At 36.0% G+C, this 18,438-nt stretch overlaps 2 protein-coding genes across 2 annotated transcripts in view; one reads left to right on the forward strand and one right to left on the reverse strand.

The window, feature by feature from the left end:
- LOC133618466 (serine/threonine-protein kinase NIM1-like) overlaps positions 1 to 18,438 on the reverse strand; it is an 88,242-nt gene that overhangs the window by 52,184 nt on the left and 17,620 nt on the right. The gene's annotated exons all lie outside the window — the stretch shown is intronic.
- The window catches only part of pnhd (pinhead), a 49,198-nt gene continuing 36,848 nt past the window's right edge, over positions 6,089 to 18,438 (forward strand). Inside the window, exons 1-3 of the mRNA XM_061978855.1 lie at positions 6,089 to 6,334; positions 15,181 to 15,276; positions 15,348 to 15,490. Of these exons, the coding sequence (XP_061834839.1) occupies positions 6,283 to 6,334; positions 15,181 to 15,276; positions 15,348 to 15,490 (291 nt within the window). The 5' untranslated portion in view covers positions 6,089 to 6,282. The remainder of the gene's footprint in view (positions 6,335 to 15,180; positions 15,277 to 15,347; positions 15,491 to 18,438) is intronic.

The raw sequence follows: 18,438 nt of genomic DNA on the forward strand, positions 1-18,438 counted from the left end.
GTTATAGTGTATATATATATATATATATATATGTGGTTATAGTTTATATATATATTTATATGTGGTTTATAAATATTTATATGTGGTTATAGTTTATATATATATTTATATGTGGTTTATAAATATTTATATGTGGTTATAGTGTATATATATGTGGTTATAGTGTATATATATTTATATATGTATATATAATAATAATAATAATAATAATAACTGGGATTTATATAGCGCTTTTCTAAGTACCCAAAGTCGCTTTACATGTAGAACCCATCAATCATTCACACCTGGTGGTGGTAAGCTACTTTCATAGCCACAGCTGCCCTGGGGTAGACTGACGGAAGCGTGGCTGCAATTTGCGCCAACGGCCCCTCCGACCACCACTTATTCATCATTCAATTCACCGGTGTGAGTGGCACCGGGGGCAAAGGGTGAAGTGTCCTGCCCAAGGACACAACGGCAGCGATTTTTGGATGGTAAGAGGCGGGGAAAAAAACCTGCAACCCTCAGGTTTCTGGCACGGTTGCTCTACCCACTACGCCATGCCGCCCCTTATATATATATATATATATATATATATTTATATATGGTTATAGTGTATATACTGCATATTTATATGTGGTTATAGTGTATATATATTTATATGTGGTTATAGTGTATATATATATGTGTGGTTATAGTTTATATATATATTTATATGTGGTTATAGTTTATATATATATTTATATGTGGTTTATAAATATTTATATGTGGTTATAGTGTATATATATATATATATATATATATATATATATATATATGTATATATAAATATATATATGTATATATAAATATATATATGTGGTTATAGTGTATATATATGTGGTTATAGTGTATATATATTTATATATGGTTATAGTGTATATACTGCATATTTATATGTGGTTATAGTGTATATATATTTATATGTGGTTATAGTGTATATATATTTATATGTGGTTATAGTTTATATATATATTTATATGTGGTTTATAAATATTTATATGTGGTTTATAAATATTTATATGTGGTTATAGTGTATATATATATATATATATATATATATATATATATATATATATATATATATATATGTGTGGTTATAGTGTACATATATGTGGTTATAGTGTATATATATTTATATATGGTTATAGTGTATATACTGCATATTTATATGTCGTTATAGTGTATATATATTTATATGTGGTTATAGTGTATATATATTTATATGTGGTTATAGTGTATATATATATATATATATATATATATATGTGGTTATAGTTTATATATATATTTATATGTGGTTTATAAATATTTATATGTGGATATAGTTTATATATATATTTATATGTGGTTTATAAATATTTATATGTGGTTATAGTGTATATATATATATATATATATATATATATATATATATATATATGTATATATATATATATATATATATATATATATATATATATATTTATATATGGTTATAGTGTATATACTGCATATTTATATGTGGTTATAGTGTATATATATTTATATGTGGTTATAGTGTATATATATATATATATATATGTGGTTATAGTTTATATATATATTTATATGTGGTTTATAAATATTTATATGTGGTTATAGTTTATATATATATTTATATGTGGTTATAGTGTATATATATATATATATATATATATATATATATATATATATATATATATATATATATATATATATATATATATATATATGTCTTAATAAGGTTATCCAAAAAATAGTGCTCGATACCGTAGTAGAGCGCAATATATGTATGTGTGTGAAAAAAAAATAAAATAAAAAAAATAAAAATAAAAATCACAAGACTATTTCATCTCTACAGGCCTGTTTCATGAGGGGGGGTTCCCTCAATCATCAGGAGATTTCCCCCCCCCCCCCCCACACATATATATATATGTATATATATATATATGTATGTGGTTATAGTGTATATATATATGTGGTTATAGTGTATATATATTTATATATGGTTATAGTGTATATACTGCATATTTATATGTGGTTATAGTGTATATATATTTATATGTGGTTATAGTGTATATATATTTATATGTGGTTATAGTGTATATATATATGTGGTTATAGTTTATATATATATATTTATATGTGGTTATAGTTTATATATATATTTATATGTGGTTTATAAATATTTATATGTGGTTTATAAATATTTATATGTTGTTATAGTGTATATATATATATATATATATATATATATATATATGTGTGTGGTTATAGTGTATATATATGTGGTTATAGTGTATATATATTTATATATGGTTATAGTGTATATACTGCATATTTATATGTCGTTATAGTGTATATATATTTATATGTGGTTATAGTGTATATATATTTATATGTTGTTATAGTGTATATATATATATATGTGGTTATAGTTTATATATATATTTATATGTGGTTTATAAATATTTATATGTGGTTATAGTTTATATATATATTTATATGTGGTTTATAAATATTTATATGTGCTTATAGTGTATATATATATATATATATGTATATATATATATATATTTATATATGGTTATAGTGTATATACTGCATATTTATATGTGGTTATAGTGTATATATATTTATATGTGGTTATAGTGTATATATATATATATATATGTGGTTATAGTTTATATATATATTTATATGTGGTTTATAAATATTTATATGTGGTTATAGTTTATATATATATTTATATGTGGTTTATAAATATTTATATGTGGTTATAGTGTATATATATGTGGTTATAGTGTATATATATTTATATATGTATATATAATAATAATAATAATAATAATAACTGGGATTTATATAGCGCTTTTCTAAGTACCCAAAGTCGCTTTACATGTAGAACCCATCAATCATTCACACCTGGTGGTGGTAAGCTACTTTCATAGCCACAGCTGCCCTGGGGTAGACTGACGGAAGCGTGGCTGCAATTTGCGCCAACGGCCCCTCCGACCACCACTTATTCATCATTCAATTCACCGGTGTGAGTGGCACCGGGGGCAAAGGGTGAAGTGTCCTGCCCAAGGACACAACGGCAGCGATTTTTGGATGGTAAGAGGCGGGGAAAAAAACCTGCAACCCTCAGGTTTCTGGCACGGTTGCTCTACCCACTACGCCATGCCGCCCCTTATATATATATATATATATATATATATATTTATATATGGTTATAGTGTATATACTGCATATTTATATGTGGTTATAGTGTATATATATTTATATGTGGTTATAGTGTATATATATATATGTGTGGTTATAGTTTATATATATATTTATATGTGGTTTATAAATATTTATATGTGGTTGTAGTTTATATATATATTTATATGTGGTTTATAAATATTTATATGTGGTTATAGTATATATATATATATATATATATATATATATATATATATATATATATATATATATATATATATATATATATATATATATATGTGGTTATAGTGTATATATATGTGGTTATAGTGTATATATATTTATATGTGGTTATAGTGTATATATATTTATATGTGGTTATAGTGTATATATATATATGTGGTTATAGTTTATATATATATTTATATGTGGTTATAGTTTATATATATATTTATATGTGGTTTATAAATATTTATATGTGGTTATAGTATGTATATATATATATATATATATATATATATATATATATATATATATATATATATATATATATATATATATATGTATTTATGTATATATATATATATATATATATTTATATTTATATATGGTTATAGTGTATATACTGCATATTTATATGTGGTTATAGTGTATATATATTTATATGTGGTTATAGTGTATATATATTTATATGTGGTTATAGTGTATATATATATATATATATGTGGTTATAGTTTATATATATATTTATATGTGGTTTATAAATATTTATATGTGGTTATAGTTTATATATATATTTATATGTGGTTTATAAATATTTATATGTGGTTATAGTGTATATATATATATATATATATATATATATGTGGTTATAGTGTATATATATGTGGTTATAGTGTATATATATTTATATATGGTTATAGTGTATATACTGCATATTTATATGTGGTTATAGTGTATATATATTTATATGTGGTTATAGTGTATATATATTTATATGTGGTTATAGTGTATATATATATGTGGTTATAGTTTATATATATACTTATATGTGGTTTATAAATATTTATATGTGGTTATAGTTTATATATATATTTATATGTGGTTTATAAATATTTATATGTGGTTATAGTGTATATATATTTATATGTGGTTATAGTGTATATATATTTATATGTGGATATAGTGTATATATATTTATATGTAGTTATAGTGTATATATATTTATATGTGGTTATAGTGTATATATATTAATATGTGGTTATGGTGTATATATATTTATATTTGGTTATAGTGTATATATATTTATATGTGGTTATAGTGTATATATATTTATATGTGGTTATAGTGTATATATATTTTCTCATTCTGTTTTGCACACTCTTGGAGTCAACATGTGCTAGTCATGTACATAGTGTATATACCCGTCCACCATTTTTTTGTATATATTGTTTTTCAAATCACCTGACATGTGTACTTATCCATTTTTTTAACATAATTTTTTTACATACATGTTATAGGTTATATATATTTTATTATTGAATGTATCAAATGTGATGAATATTCAATGGACCACAATGGAAACAAGCCTTTTGGCTTTTTGTGCCACACTGCAAAAACTGAAATCTAAGTAAGATGAAAAATCTCAAATAAGGGTGATATTTGCTTATTATCTGTCTGATAAGGAAAATCTTCTCACTAAGCAGATTTTATGTAAGAGTGTTTTACTTGTTTTAAGGGTTTTGGTCCTAAATGATCTCACAGATAGAAAAAGTACAACTTCAGCACAATTGATAATAACTATAGCAACGGCCCTTAAGCATAAGAGTTGTGTGATAATATATACATAATTATTCTAACAGTAAGATATTACAGCTTGTAGCTGAGATGTTATGACCTATATTGAGTAAAACATGCTTGAAACTAGAATATCAACTGTTGCAAAGCTGTGTCATCAACACTCACAAGTATAAAACTACTTTTTTTTTTACTTCAAGCATGAAAAAAAAAAATCATGATGCCCAGCATATATCATTATGTCAAGATAATGGCACTAGCATTTACTTCATTTAAAAATATTTTTCAACATATTGAGCAAAAAGGTCTCTTTATTTTTTTCTACCAAGAATATACTTATTTTAAGGTATTTTTTGGGTTCATTGAGGTTAGCTAATTTTACTTGTTTTGGAAAGTCTTGACAAGCCGAATTTTCTTGTTCTATTGGCAGATAATTTTGCTTAATTCAAATAAAATACCCCTAATTTTTGTATTTTTTTTTTCTTGTTTTTGAACACTGACTTTTTGCAGTGCATCCATTTGCTTTTTTAAAGCATTACATGCATTCAATTCTTTAACATCAATAAACTTCTCAATCAATCCCGCGGGCCGGATCAAACCTGCTTGCGGGCCTGATTTGGCCCGGGGGCCGTACGTTTGACACCCCTGGCATAGACACATGATTTTTGCATTCATTTTTTTTGTGATCAATCGTATGAATTCAGTGGTTATTTTTGACAGCCGTAAATCCAACATTAGGAAATACGGAAAGCAGTGAAATACGGCGCATTTTCAAGTGTGCTGCTCTTTCGAGAAGGCTGTAAAAAATCAAAGAGGGTTCGGGGGGGCAGCTGGGGGCCATTTGGCGCCGTGCTGAATAAACACAAAAGGTGCTGGAGGTCCGGGAAGGTGAGGCCCCCACGCTGATCCTGTTTATGTGCTCGGCCTCTGGTTTTGTTTTAAGTCGGAGGTGCTAAATACCTTCCCCCTGAGATAAAAGATGATTAATGCCTTTGAATGAGCGTAGCCCTTTAATGGCGGCGGGGCTATTTAAGACACTTCATTAGAGCGTGGCCCTGCTGGACACGCTCACTCCTCCAGCCTGCTGCTGATGCTGCGACCTGGACGCCGCTTTGAAGTGTCTGCAGAGGGGGACAAAAGCCGACAAAAGCATGGAAATTTGATTAGCACGCTCGCTCTGCTTCCCAAGTCTGAAGAGCTGCTTTTCTGGGGTTGGCGTATAAATATCAGAGGGCGAGGAGGAGCGGCTGGGGATTTGAAGCCATGGATGCACCGGGACAGTGCCTGGTGCTGCTGTGTGCGCTCCACCTGACATGTGAGTACTGTTTGCTTCTTCCTCATTAGCGGCTTTCACCCCATGCATCGTGGTTGACGGGTAAACAAACATTTTAACACGTTCCCACTTCAAACTGACAGGGTCGAGGCAAAAAATGCATTCATGAATATTGTTTAACTAGGACTGCAGCTATCTTTTATTTTATCAGTCAGTTAATCCGGTGGGCCCCAACCTTTTTGTAATGCAGACCTGTCAATGCATTTCTTAAAATTGCCAAAAAAACATCCAATGTCAGACCAAAATATTTATAGAAATCTTCAATATTTGTGGCAAATTAAATAGTTATTAGTTTTTGAGTAAAACATTTTTCCCACATGGTCCTAAATTAATCCTATGTAGTCATGTTCTCATGTATTGTGTTGGAACTAGTGCTGTCAAATTATTCTTTTTTTAAAATCTGATTACTCACAATGTTTTATTTAGATTGATCATGATTATTCACATGTTATACCACAACCTATACGTGTATTGTTGTAATTGTTTTGAGGATATAAACACCTAACTATATAATTAAACTTGTATTATATTTAATTAAATGATAATCAAGCATATATAAAAAAAAATTTTTTTTTACTTTTATTTTTTAAATAGATATTTTTATTGAGAGTATCCTAACACAACCACTATATTATTAGTACCGTATTTTTCGGAGTATAAGTCGCACCGGCCGAAAATGCATAATAAAGAAGGAAAAAAACATATATAAGTCGCACTGGAGTATAAGTTGCATTTTTTGGGGAAATGTATTTGATAAAAGCCAACAGCAACAATAGACATTTGAAAGGCAATTTAAAATAAATAAAGAATAGTGAACAACAGGCTGAATAAGTGTACGTTATATGAGGCATAAATAACCAACTGGTATGTTAACGAAACATATTATGGTAAGAGTCATTCAAGTAACTATAACATATAGAACATGCTATACGTTTACCAAACAATCTGTCACTCCTAATCGCTAAATCCCATGAAATCTTATACGTCTAGTCTCTTACGTGAATGAGATAAATAATATTATTTGATATTTTACGCTAATGTGTTAATCATTTCACACATAAGTCGCTCCTGAGTATAAGTCGCACCCCCGGCCAAACTATGAAAAAAACTGCGACTTATAGTCCGAAAAATACGGTATTGTGTTTGAATTAGTGCTGTCAAATGATTATTTAAAAAAAAAATCTGATTACTCACAATTTTTTATTTGTATTGATCATGATTATTCACATGTTATACCAAAACCTATACCGTGTATTATTTTAATTGTTTTGAGGATATATACACCTAAATATATAATTTAACTTGTATTATATTTGATTAAATGATAATCAAGCATATATTAATACATATATACTTTTATTTTTGAAATAGATATGTTTATTGATAGTATTCTAACACAACCAATATATTATTAGTATATCAAGGATTGTATTTCTTTTGTTTTGAGGATAGACCTACCAATACCCTTTTATACACTTTTGAAATTGGATTAATCATGATTATAATCAAAGGTTATTACTCACTGGCATAATTGAAATCAACCTAAAAAAAAAGACATTAATATTTGGACACAAAAATAATTTTATTGTCATAATGTCATCCAGGAACATTTTTAAAAAAAAGTATTGGATATAATCTTGTTTATGTTAATTTTAAAGTGAAATGTGTCAGTGAGCCCACCTGTCAATCATCTTTGCACTGACGTATGCATTGACCTTATATAGCAGACCTGGGCAAAATAAGGCCCGCCGGACATTCCCCAAATTTTTTATTAGATGTTTAAGATGTAAAGTGTAGCTGCCATTATGATGTGCAGTGATGTTTTCTAATGACTGTAAGTCTTCAACTGTACAAAGTACTTCAATGGTTGGAATCTGTGCTTTTTCATGATATACTAGTTACTATGGGCATATAATTAGTTACTATGGTCATCTAATGAGTTACTATGGTCATCTAATTAGTTACTATGGTCATCTAATGAGTTACTATGGTCATCTAATTAGTTACTATGGTCATCTAATTAGTTACTATGGTCATCTAAGTCACCGCAGCTCAGACGAGGCACCAAGCAGTGTGGGTGGGGAGCGTTTCCACAGAGTGGTTCCAGAGCCGCCAGCCTGATATGCGGGTGTCAGGGACAGGCGCGGAAGGAGATTTTTACAACAAAGTTCTAAAGCTTAGTGATATATCAGATATATCCGATTGAAGGTGGGGTTTTTTTTTTACCCTTAACGTTCATATTTCGCTGTTTGTTGCATTTTTGTTGTCTTTCGCTTGGTTGTAAAATATGTCGATCGAGAGAGGGTGTGACGGTCATGTTGTCAATATTCAATGTTTTATCGTGCATAGTTCATATTGTAAATCCCACATTCTTTACTTACATGTACATTCTCATTCAGTAAAAAATGTCAAATTCCATTCAGTTTGTTCAGGCGGTCTGTCGTAACGTTTTTAGCATTCAATCAGGGTTAGGGTTCCTAAAAATCAGATACACCGGCCCCCAGACACATTTTTCTCAAAATTTGGCCCCCCCGAGTCAAAATAATTGCCCAGGCCTGGCATACACTAAAAATTTATCGGGTAAAGTAAGTTATAAATCTGATAATTTTCTGTGATAAATCATCTGAATTAACTTGTCATTGTCGACAGCCCGAGTTTATATTAAAAATATTTGATTCATATTATTGTGTAGAATTTGACAGCCATTTAAAAAAAATGGACAGAAAATTACCTGTCAATCAAAGTTATGCTGTCAAGCTTCTCAATGTCTCCAATGAGGACATTTTCAACGATTGCATGCTTTGTGAGAACAGCTCTGCACTGCAAAAACTGAAATCTAAGTAAGATGAAATATGTCAAATAAGGGTGATATTTGCTTATTTTCTGTCTGATAAGATAATTCTTCTCACTAAGCAGATTTTATGTTAGAGTGTTTTACTTGTTTTAAGTGTTTTGCTCCTAAATGATCTCAGTAAGATATTACAGCTTGTTGCTGAGATTTGATGACCTATATTGAGTAAAACATGCTTGAAATTAGAATATCAACTGTTGCAAAGCTGTGTCATCAACACTCACAAGTAGGGATGTCCAATAATGGCTTTTTTGCCAATATCCGATATTCCGATGTTGTCCAGCTTTTAATTACCGATACCGATATCGATATATACAGTCGTGGAATTAACACATTATTATTATGCCTAATTTGGACAACCAGGTATGGTGAAGATAAGGTACTTTAAAAAAAAAAAAAAATAAATAAATAAATTTAAAAAAAATTCTTGAATAAAAAAGAAAGTAAAATAATATAAAAAGAGTTACATAGAAACTAGTAATTAATGAAAATGAGTCAAATGAAGTGTTAAAGGTTAGTACTATTAGTGGACCAGCAGCACGCACAATCATGTGTGCTTACGGACTGTATCCCTTGCAGACTGTATTGATATATATTGATATATAATGTAGGAACCACAATATTAATAACAGAAAGAAACAACCCTTTTGTGTGAATGAGTGTAAATGGGGGAGGGAGGTTTTTTGGGTTGGTGCACTAATTGTAAGTGTATCTTGTGTTTTTTTTGTTGATTTAATTTAAACAATTTTTTTAAATTATTTTATTTTATTTTATTTTATTTTTTTCATTTCTTGTGCGGCCTGGTACCAATCGATCCACGGACCGGTACCGGGCCGCGGCCCCGTGGTTGGGGACCACTGAGTTAATCTATCCATTAGTTTGTTCGATTAATCGAGTAATCGGATTAATCCCATTTTATAGCTTTAATGTGTATTTTAGGGACAATAGTTGAAATAAACAACAAAGTTTCTGCTTAACATACCCATTTATCGTAAATAATTGAAATTGCACTTTTAACACCGTTCTACGCTGCAAAAAGTGAAATCTAAGTAAGATGAAATATGTCAAATAAGGGTGATATTTGCTTATTTTCTGTCTGATAAGATAATTCTTCTCACTAAGCAGATTTTATGTTAGAGTGTTTTACTTGTTTTAAGTGTTTTGCTCCTAAATGATCTCAGTAAGATATTACAGCTTGTTGCTGAGATTTGATGACCTATATTGAGTAAAACATGCTTGAAATTAGAATATCAACTGTTGCAAAGCTGTGTCATCAACACTCACAAGTATAAAACTACTTTTTTACAGTAATAATTCTTACTTCGAGCATGAAAAAAAATCATGATGTATGAATATCATTATGTCAAGATAATGGCACTAGCATTTACTTAATTTAAGAATATTTTTCAACATATTGAGCAAAAAGGTCTCTTTTTTATACCGAGAACAATGCACTTGTTATTAGTGAGAATATACTTATTTTAAGGTATTTTTGGGTTCATTGAGGTTAGCTAATTTGACTTGTTTTGGAAAGTCTTGACAAGCCAAATTTTCTTGTTCTATTGGCAGATAATTTTGCTTAGTTCAAATAAAATACCCCTCATTTTTGTATTTTTTTTTCTTGTTTTTGAACACTGACTTTTTGCAGTGTGGGAACTATTTTTTTGTATCCGTCATGGACAAAACAAGGTCTTTAAAGGCATGTTTGGAGGAGTTTGGTGTGGAAGAGGCCCGTCAAACACTTCCGGGAAAAAACAACAACAGACTTTGGCTATCTCAGGTGCGACAATAGTCACCTCTGACGTCACAAATGGACAACCTTTCCCCCAGCAGTGAGAGCTGGTTATGGCCGAGTGTCCCAATTAGAGATGTCCGATAATATCGGACTGACGATATTATCGGACGATAAATGCTTTAAAATGTAAAATCGGAAATGATCGGTATCGGTTTCAAAAAGTAAAATGTATGACTTTTTAAAACGCCGCTGTGTACACGGACGTAGGGAGAAGTACAGAGCGCCAATAAACCTTAAAGGCCGGCCCAATCACATAATATCTACGGCTTTTCACACACACAAGTGAATGCAATTCATACTGGGTCAACAGCCAGGTTTGGTTTTGGAACTGGATTGCATTGTTATGGTATTGTTGTGTATTGTTTTGTTGGATTGATTAATAAAAAATAAATAAATAAATAAATAAAACATCGGGGGCGGTACCACTGGATTGGCAGACCGGGGTGGTGGTTCCTCTCTTTAAGAAGGGGAACCGGAGGGTGTGTTCTAACTATTGTGGGATCACACTCCTCAGCCTTCCCGGTAAGGTCTATTCAGGTGTACTGGAGAGGAGGCTACGCCGGATAGTCCAACCTCGGATTCAGGAGGAACAGTGTGGTTTTCATCCTGGTCGTGGAACTGTGGACCAGCTCTATACTCTCGGCAGGGTCCTTGAGGGTGCATGGGAGTTTGCCCAACCAGTCTACATGTGTTTTGTGGACTTGGAGAAGGCATTCGACCGTGTCCCTCGGGAAGTCCTGTGGGGAGTGCTCAGAGAGTACGGGGTATCGGACTGTCTGATTGTGGCAGTCCGCTCCCTGTATGATCAGTGTCAGAGCTTGGTCCGCATTGCCGGTAGTAAGTTGGACACGTTTCCAGTGAGGGTTGGACTCCGCCAAGGCTGCCCTTTGTCACCGATTCTGTTCATAACTTTTATTGACAGAATTTCTAGGCGCAGTCAAGGCGTTGAGGGGATCTGGTTTGGTGGCTGCAGGATTAGGTCTCTGCTTTTTGCAGATGATGTGGTCCTGATGGCTTCATCTGGCCAGGATCTTCAGCTCTCACTGGATCGGTTCGCAGCTGAGTGTGAAGCGACTGGGGTGAGAATCAGCACCTCCAAGTCCGAGTCCATGGTTCTCGCCCGGAAAAGGGTGGAGTGCCATCTCCGGGTTGGGGAGGAGATCTTGCCCCAAGTGGAGGAGTTCAAGTACCTTGGAGTCTTGTTCACGAGTGAGGGAAGAGTGGATCGTGAGATCGACAGGCGGATCGGTGCGGCGTCTTCAGTAATGCGGACGCTGTATCGATCCGTTGTGGTGAAGAAGGAGCTGAGCCGGAAGGCAAAGCTCTCAATTTACCGGTCGACCTACGTTCCCATCCTCACCTATGGTCATGAGCTTTGGGTTATGACCGAAAGGACAAGATCACGGGTACAAGCGGCCGAAATGAGTTTCCTCCGCCGGGTGGCGGGGCTCTCCCTTAGAGATAGGGTGAGAAGCTCTGCCATCCGGGGGGAGCTCAAAGTAAAGTCGCTGCCTCCACATCGAGAGGAGCCAGATGAGGTGGTTCGGGCATCTGGTCAGGATGCCACCCGAACGCCTCCCTAGGGAGGTGTTTAGGGCACGTCCGACCGGTAGGAGGCCGCGGGGAAGACCCAGGACACGTTGGGAAGACTATGTCTCCCGGCTGGCCTGGGAACGCCTCGGGGTCCCACAGGAAGAGCTGGACGAAGTGGCTGGGGAGAGGAAAGTCTGGGCTTCCCTGCTTAGGCTGCTGCCCCCGCGACCTGACCTCGGATAAGCGGAAGAAGATGGATGGATGGATGGATAAATAAAATAAAATAAAAATAAATTTTTTTTTTTTTTTTTAAATCGATTTTTAAAATATGAGAATCGATTCTGAATCGCACAACGTGAGAATCGCGATTCGAATCCGAATCGATTTTTTCCCACACCCCTAATTATTATAATAATCAGAATGTGCCTAATAAGTCAGGAACTTTAAATAATTAGTAGCCATACTTTGTTTACTTTAAAAATATGATTACAAATATGCAATTTTTAGGGATGTCCGATAATATCGGCAGTCCAATATTATCGGCCGATAAATGCTTTAAAATGTAACATCGGAATTATCGGTATCGGTTTCAAAATTATCGGTATCGGTTTCAAAAAGTACAATTTATGACTTTTTACACCGCCGCTGTGTACACGGACATAGGGAGAAGTACATAGCGCCAATAAACCTTAAAGGCACTGCCTTTGCATGCCGACCCAGTCACATAATATTTACGGCTTTTCACACACACAAGTGAATGCCTGCATACTTGGTCAACAGCCATACAGGTCACACTGAGGGTGGCCCTATAAAAAACTTTAACACTGTTACAAATATGCGCCACACTGTGAACCCACACCAAACAAGAATGACAAACACATTTTGGGAGAACATCCGCACCGTAACACAACATAAACACAACAGAACTAATACCCAGAATCCCTTGCAGCACTAACTCTTCCGGGACGCTACAATATACACCCCCCGCTACCCCCTACCCATAACCCCGCCCACCTCAATCTCCTCATGCTCTCTCAGGGAGAGCATGTCCCAAATTCCAAGCTGCTGTTTTGAGGCATGTTAAAAGAAATAATGCACTTTGTGACTTCAATAATAAATATGGCAGTGCCATGTTGGCATTTTTTTCCCCATAACTTGAGTTGATTTATTTTGGAAAACCTTGTTACATTGTTTAATGCATCCAGCGGGGCATCACAACAAAATTGTCATGTCTGTGTGATCATGTTTTTGTTTTGGTTTTTGGACTTTTTGTGCACTTATGTTTTGTCACCATAGCAACCATTAGTTTTCACCTGTCACGTCACGCACCTGTTTCACGTTTTGAGTCACGCACCTGCTTTCACTAATCATGTCCATAGAATTTAAGTTCATTCTTTTCAGTTTGTCGTTCTGACGACATCCTCACATTTATGCTCTGTCCATTCCTGACACTTCTTTCCATGTCCATCCTTCATGCTACTATTTTTGTCCAAGCCAAGTAAGTTTTTGTTCCATGTTTATAGTCTTTTTGGTTTCATAGTTTGTTCTCCGCCATTGTGCGCGCCTTTTGTTTACTTCCTTTTTTTGTAGTTTTAGTGTTTAAATAAATCATGTATTTACCTTCACGCCACATCTGGTCCAATTCACTTGCACCTCGGGAGAACAAACCAAGCCAAAGTCCAAGTCATGACAGATGTCGTCAGCACGACAAACTGAAAAGAATGAACTTAAATACTATGGACATGATTAGTGAAAGCAGGTGCGTGACTCAAAACGTGAAACAGGTGCGTGACGTGACAGGTGAAAACTAATGGTTGCTATGGTGACAAAACAAAAGTGCACAAAAAGTCCAAAAACAAAAACAAAAACATGATCACACAGACATGACAAAAATTAGGCATAATAATGTGTTAATTCCACGACTGTGTCACATGGGGGGGTCGCAGCTTGCTGCGGGGTTGTTCTTCCAACGCAAAAAACGGCTCCGGACGACAGCGTGAAGGTAAGCTTGGATTTATTTAACATAAATCACTCACTCCCACAAACACAAAAATACAACAAAAAAGGCAAGCGTGCCTAAAACACAAGTGAAGTTGCTAAATAGATCAGAAGCTATGGCATGGACTAGGAAACTTACTTGGTCAGACAGAGACATGAACCGGTGTGGCATAAAGACAATGCAGGCAGAACGAGTGATGAACAAAGGTAGGCTTAAATAACAGTGACATGATTGGTGAAAACAGGTGCGTGACTCAAAACGTGAAACAGGTGCGTGACGTGACAGGTGAAAACTAATGGGTTGCTATGGTGACAAACAAGAGTGCACAATGAGTCCAAACATGGAACAGGTGAAACTAATGGGTAACTATGGAAACAAGACAAGGGAGTGAAAAGCCAGAAACTAAGAGTCCAATAACTAAACAAAACAAAACATGACTAAAACAAAACATGATTACACAGACATGACAGACTGTATATATCGGTATCGGTTGACATCGGAATCGGTAATTAAGAGTTGGACAATATCGGGATATCGGATATTGGCAAAAAAGCCATTATCGGACATCTCTAGTCCCAATATTTGAGTCTGTGTAAGCGCACCTGTTGCAAATGAATTATTGCGCTTTAAGGCATTGTGTGGTTTTGCAGTGGCGGCGGTGTTGAACAAACACACGGAGCACAGAAACCTGATCGCCCAAAGAATCTGCTGCAAGAGACAGACTCACTTAGTCTACATTGGACGAGGTAAGGCATCACACCACTCAACACTAACAGCAAGCGGTGTGAAAAGCCCTCGTGGTTTTTGCTCCTTTCAGACATCTCGGGGGGTCCCGTCAGCGTGGACGTGGGCATGTGTCGGCCTCACTGCGGTGGCCCGCCACGCCCGCTGCACGAGGCGCAGCGAGCGCAGGATTACGCGCAACACGTGTCCATGCTGGAATTCCTCAGGAGCAAAAAAGTAGGTGGATGGCTATGGTGCGGTTCCTTTACACCGGGGGGGTCAACCCAGTATGCGGCTCTTTAGTGCCGCCCTAGTGGCTAACTGGAGCGTTTTGAAAAAAGGGTTGAAAATGGAAAAAGACGGGGGGGGGGAAGTACTTTTTTTTTTATTTTAGTATGTTTTTTGTTTGAGGACAAACATGACAAAAACCTTCCCAATTGTTAGAAAGTCCACTGTTTTAATATAGATAGATAGATAGATAGATAGATAGATAGATAGATAGATAGATAGATAGATAGATAGATAGAGAGTAGAGATGCGCGGTTTGTGGGCACAACCGCGGAGTCCGCAGATCGGGCGGATGAAATTTAAAAAAATTAGATTTTATCTGCGGGTCGGGTCGGGTCGGGCGGTTGAAATAAAAAAAATTAGATTTTAAATAGATTCAGGCGGGTGGCAGTTAAACCAATTCGGAAATATATATACATAGTTAAATGTTGTTACCCACATACGAAAAACGAGCAGGCACCTGCTGCATATGCCACAACAGAAGAAGAAAAAAAAAGAGATGGACACTTTTACGGAGCGGAGAAGGGACGCCTCGTCGGGGTCCGGGACCGAGGCCCCCTCCCCCGAGAGGGCCCCACCGGGAGCCGTAGCTGAGGCGATCCGCGAGAAGGGCCCGACGCACGTCCAGGGTCACCACCGCGCCCACCGCACCGACACCCCGCCTCGTCCGCCTTCGCCGCGGCCGGCGTCACGCGCAGCAGGTAAGCAGCTTACCTGCCCGCCACCCCCGTGGCCGGGGGCTCGTAACAGGGGTCACTCCGCGCGCTCCGCCCGCGCAGCTTACCTGCCCGCCACCCCTGTTGCCGGGGGCGCGTAACAGGGGTTACGAAAGGGGTGGGGCTCACCCTGGTTGATATAGACAGCAGCTAGGACGGTGGCCATGGAAGTCGGAACCCGCTAAGGAGTGTGTAACAACCCACCTGCCGAATCAACTAGCCCTGAAAATGGATGGCGCTGGAGCGTCGGGCCCATATACCCGGCCGTCGCCGGCAGCGAGACGCGCTTGGAGGTGCGCTCAGCGCGGCTCCCATATGATTGCGCACTGGTGTGCGTCTGGGTCGTGACAGCGTGGCACGCGAATGTCTGTGCTGCATTGGATCAGTCTCCTTTCTTTAACAGGCAAAAGCTTTATAACCTCACTAATGCCTTGCATCGTCTATATTAGATATATAACAACGGGCGGGTGCGGGCGGATGCGGTTCTGATCAAATGTTAGATCGGGTGGATTGCGGATGGTTGACGACTTTCTGATGCGGTTGCGGATGAAATAATTGCCTATCCGCGCATCTCTAATAGATAGATAGATAGATGGATGGATGGATGGATGGATGGATGGATGGATGGATGGATGGATAGATAGATAGTAGAGATGCGCGGATAGGCAATTATTTCATCCGCAACCGCATCACAAAAGTCGTCAACCATCCGCATCCACCCGAACTAACATTTAATCAAAACCGCACCCGCCCGCATCCGCCCGTTGTTATATATCTAATATAGGCGATGCAAGGCATTAGTGAGGTTAGAAAGCATTTGCCTGTTAAAGAAAGGAGACTGATCCAATGCAGCACAGACATTCAACGCGTGCCACGCTGTCACGGCCCAGACGCACACCAGTGCGCAATCATCTGGGAGCCGCGCTGAGCGCGCCTCCAAGAGCGCTCGCGCCACTCAAACTGCTGCAGGCAGCTGCGTTCTATCTTGTTTTAACATCCTGTGGCACTCTTCTGGGATCACGGCGGACGAAACTGCTCATGCTCAGGGTGTTTGTGGAGATTCGGGGTTTTGCATAAATGTGATGCACCATGTTAGATGTCCCGGTTTTGTGACTGTCGTAGACATAAACAGAGTCGCAGCTCTTGCAAATCACGTAGCCAGCATTACTATCATCCTGATTTACAACCTCATAAAAACGAGTCCACGCTGAACTTTTCCGGCCTTTTTTGCCCCTGGTCTTTAGTATTCCCTTTTTTAGTTTGTCGCGTACCACGTTTGCTGCCGGCGTTGCCATCTCTTTTTTTTTTCTTCTTCTGTTGTGGCATATGCTGCAGGTGCCTGCTCGTTTTTCGTATGTGGGTAACAACATTTAACTATATATATATATTTCCGAATTGGTTTAACTGCCATCCGCCTGAATCTATTTAAAATCTTTTTTTTTTTTATTTCAACCGCCCGACCCGACCCGCGGATAAAATCTAATTTTTTTTTATTTCAACCGCCCGACCCGACCCGCGGATAAAATCAAATTTTTTTTTATTTCAACCGCCCGACCCGCGGATAATCCGCGGACTCCGCGGTTGTGTCCGCAAACCGCGCATCTCTAATAGATAGATAGATAGATAGATAGATAGTACTCTGTTGATTCCTTCAGGAAAGTTCCCTCAGGAAAATTAAAATTCCAGCAGCAGTGTACAGAATTGAGATCGAATTTAAAAAGTAAAAAGTAAATAATGGGGGTATAAATGGAAACAAAATAGAAACATATTACAATAAGAATACAAATTAAAAGCAACAATGAGAATAAAAATATAACAGTAAAATAAGACTATAACAAGAGAAACTAGGCAGTAGTGCCCATGTTATGAAAATATGTTTGTGTGTATGTTTAACTGATGAGAGTATTTGGTGGACATTGTTTTGTCCTACTAATTGCGGCGGTTCTTGAACTCGCCATAGTGTGGACTGTGACGCAGCGACGTTTGTTTACATGTAAAATCTTCCACTCCTCCTTTGTCTCATTTTGTCCACCAAAAGTTGTATACTGTGCCTGAATGCTTTGTTGATGTTATTGAATTGCTGCAGTGCTAATCAGGCATATTTGGTCAGTGCATGACTGCAAGCTAATCAATACTAACATGCTATTTAGGCTAGCTGTATGTAGGGATGTCCCGATCCGA

Source organism: Nerophis lumbriciformis, linkage group LG19 (genome assembly GCF_033978685.3).
Source record: "Nerophis lumbriciformis linkage group LG19, RoL_Nlum_v2.1, whole genome shotgun sequence".
NCBI lineage: Eukaryota > Metazoa > Chordata > Actinopteri > Syngnathiformes > Syngnathidae > Nerophis > Nerophis lumbriciformis.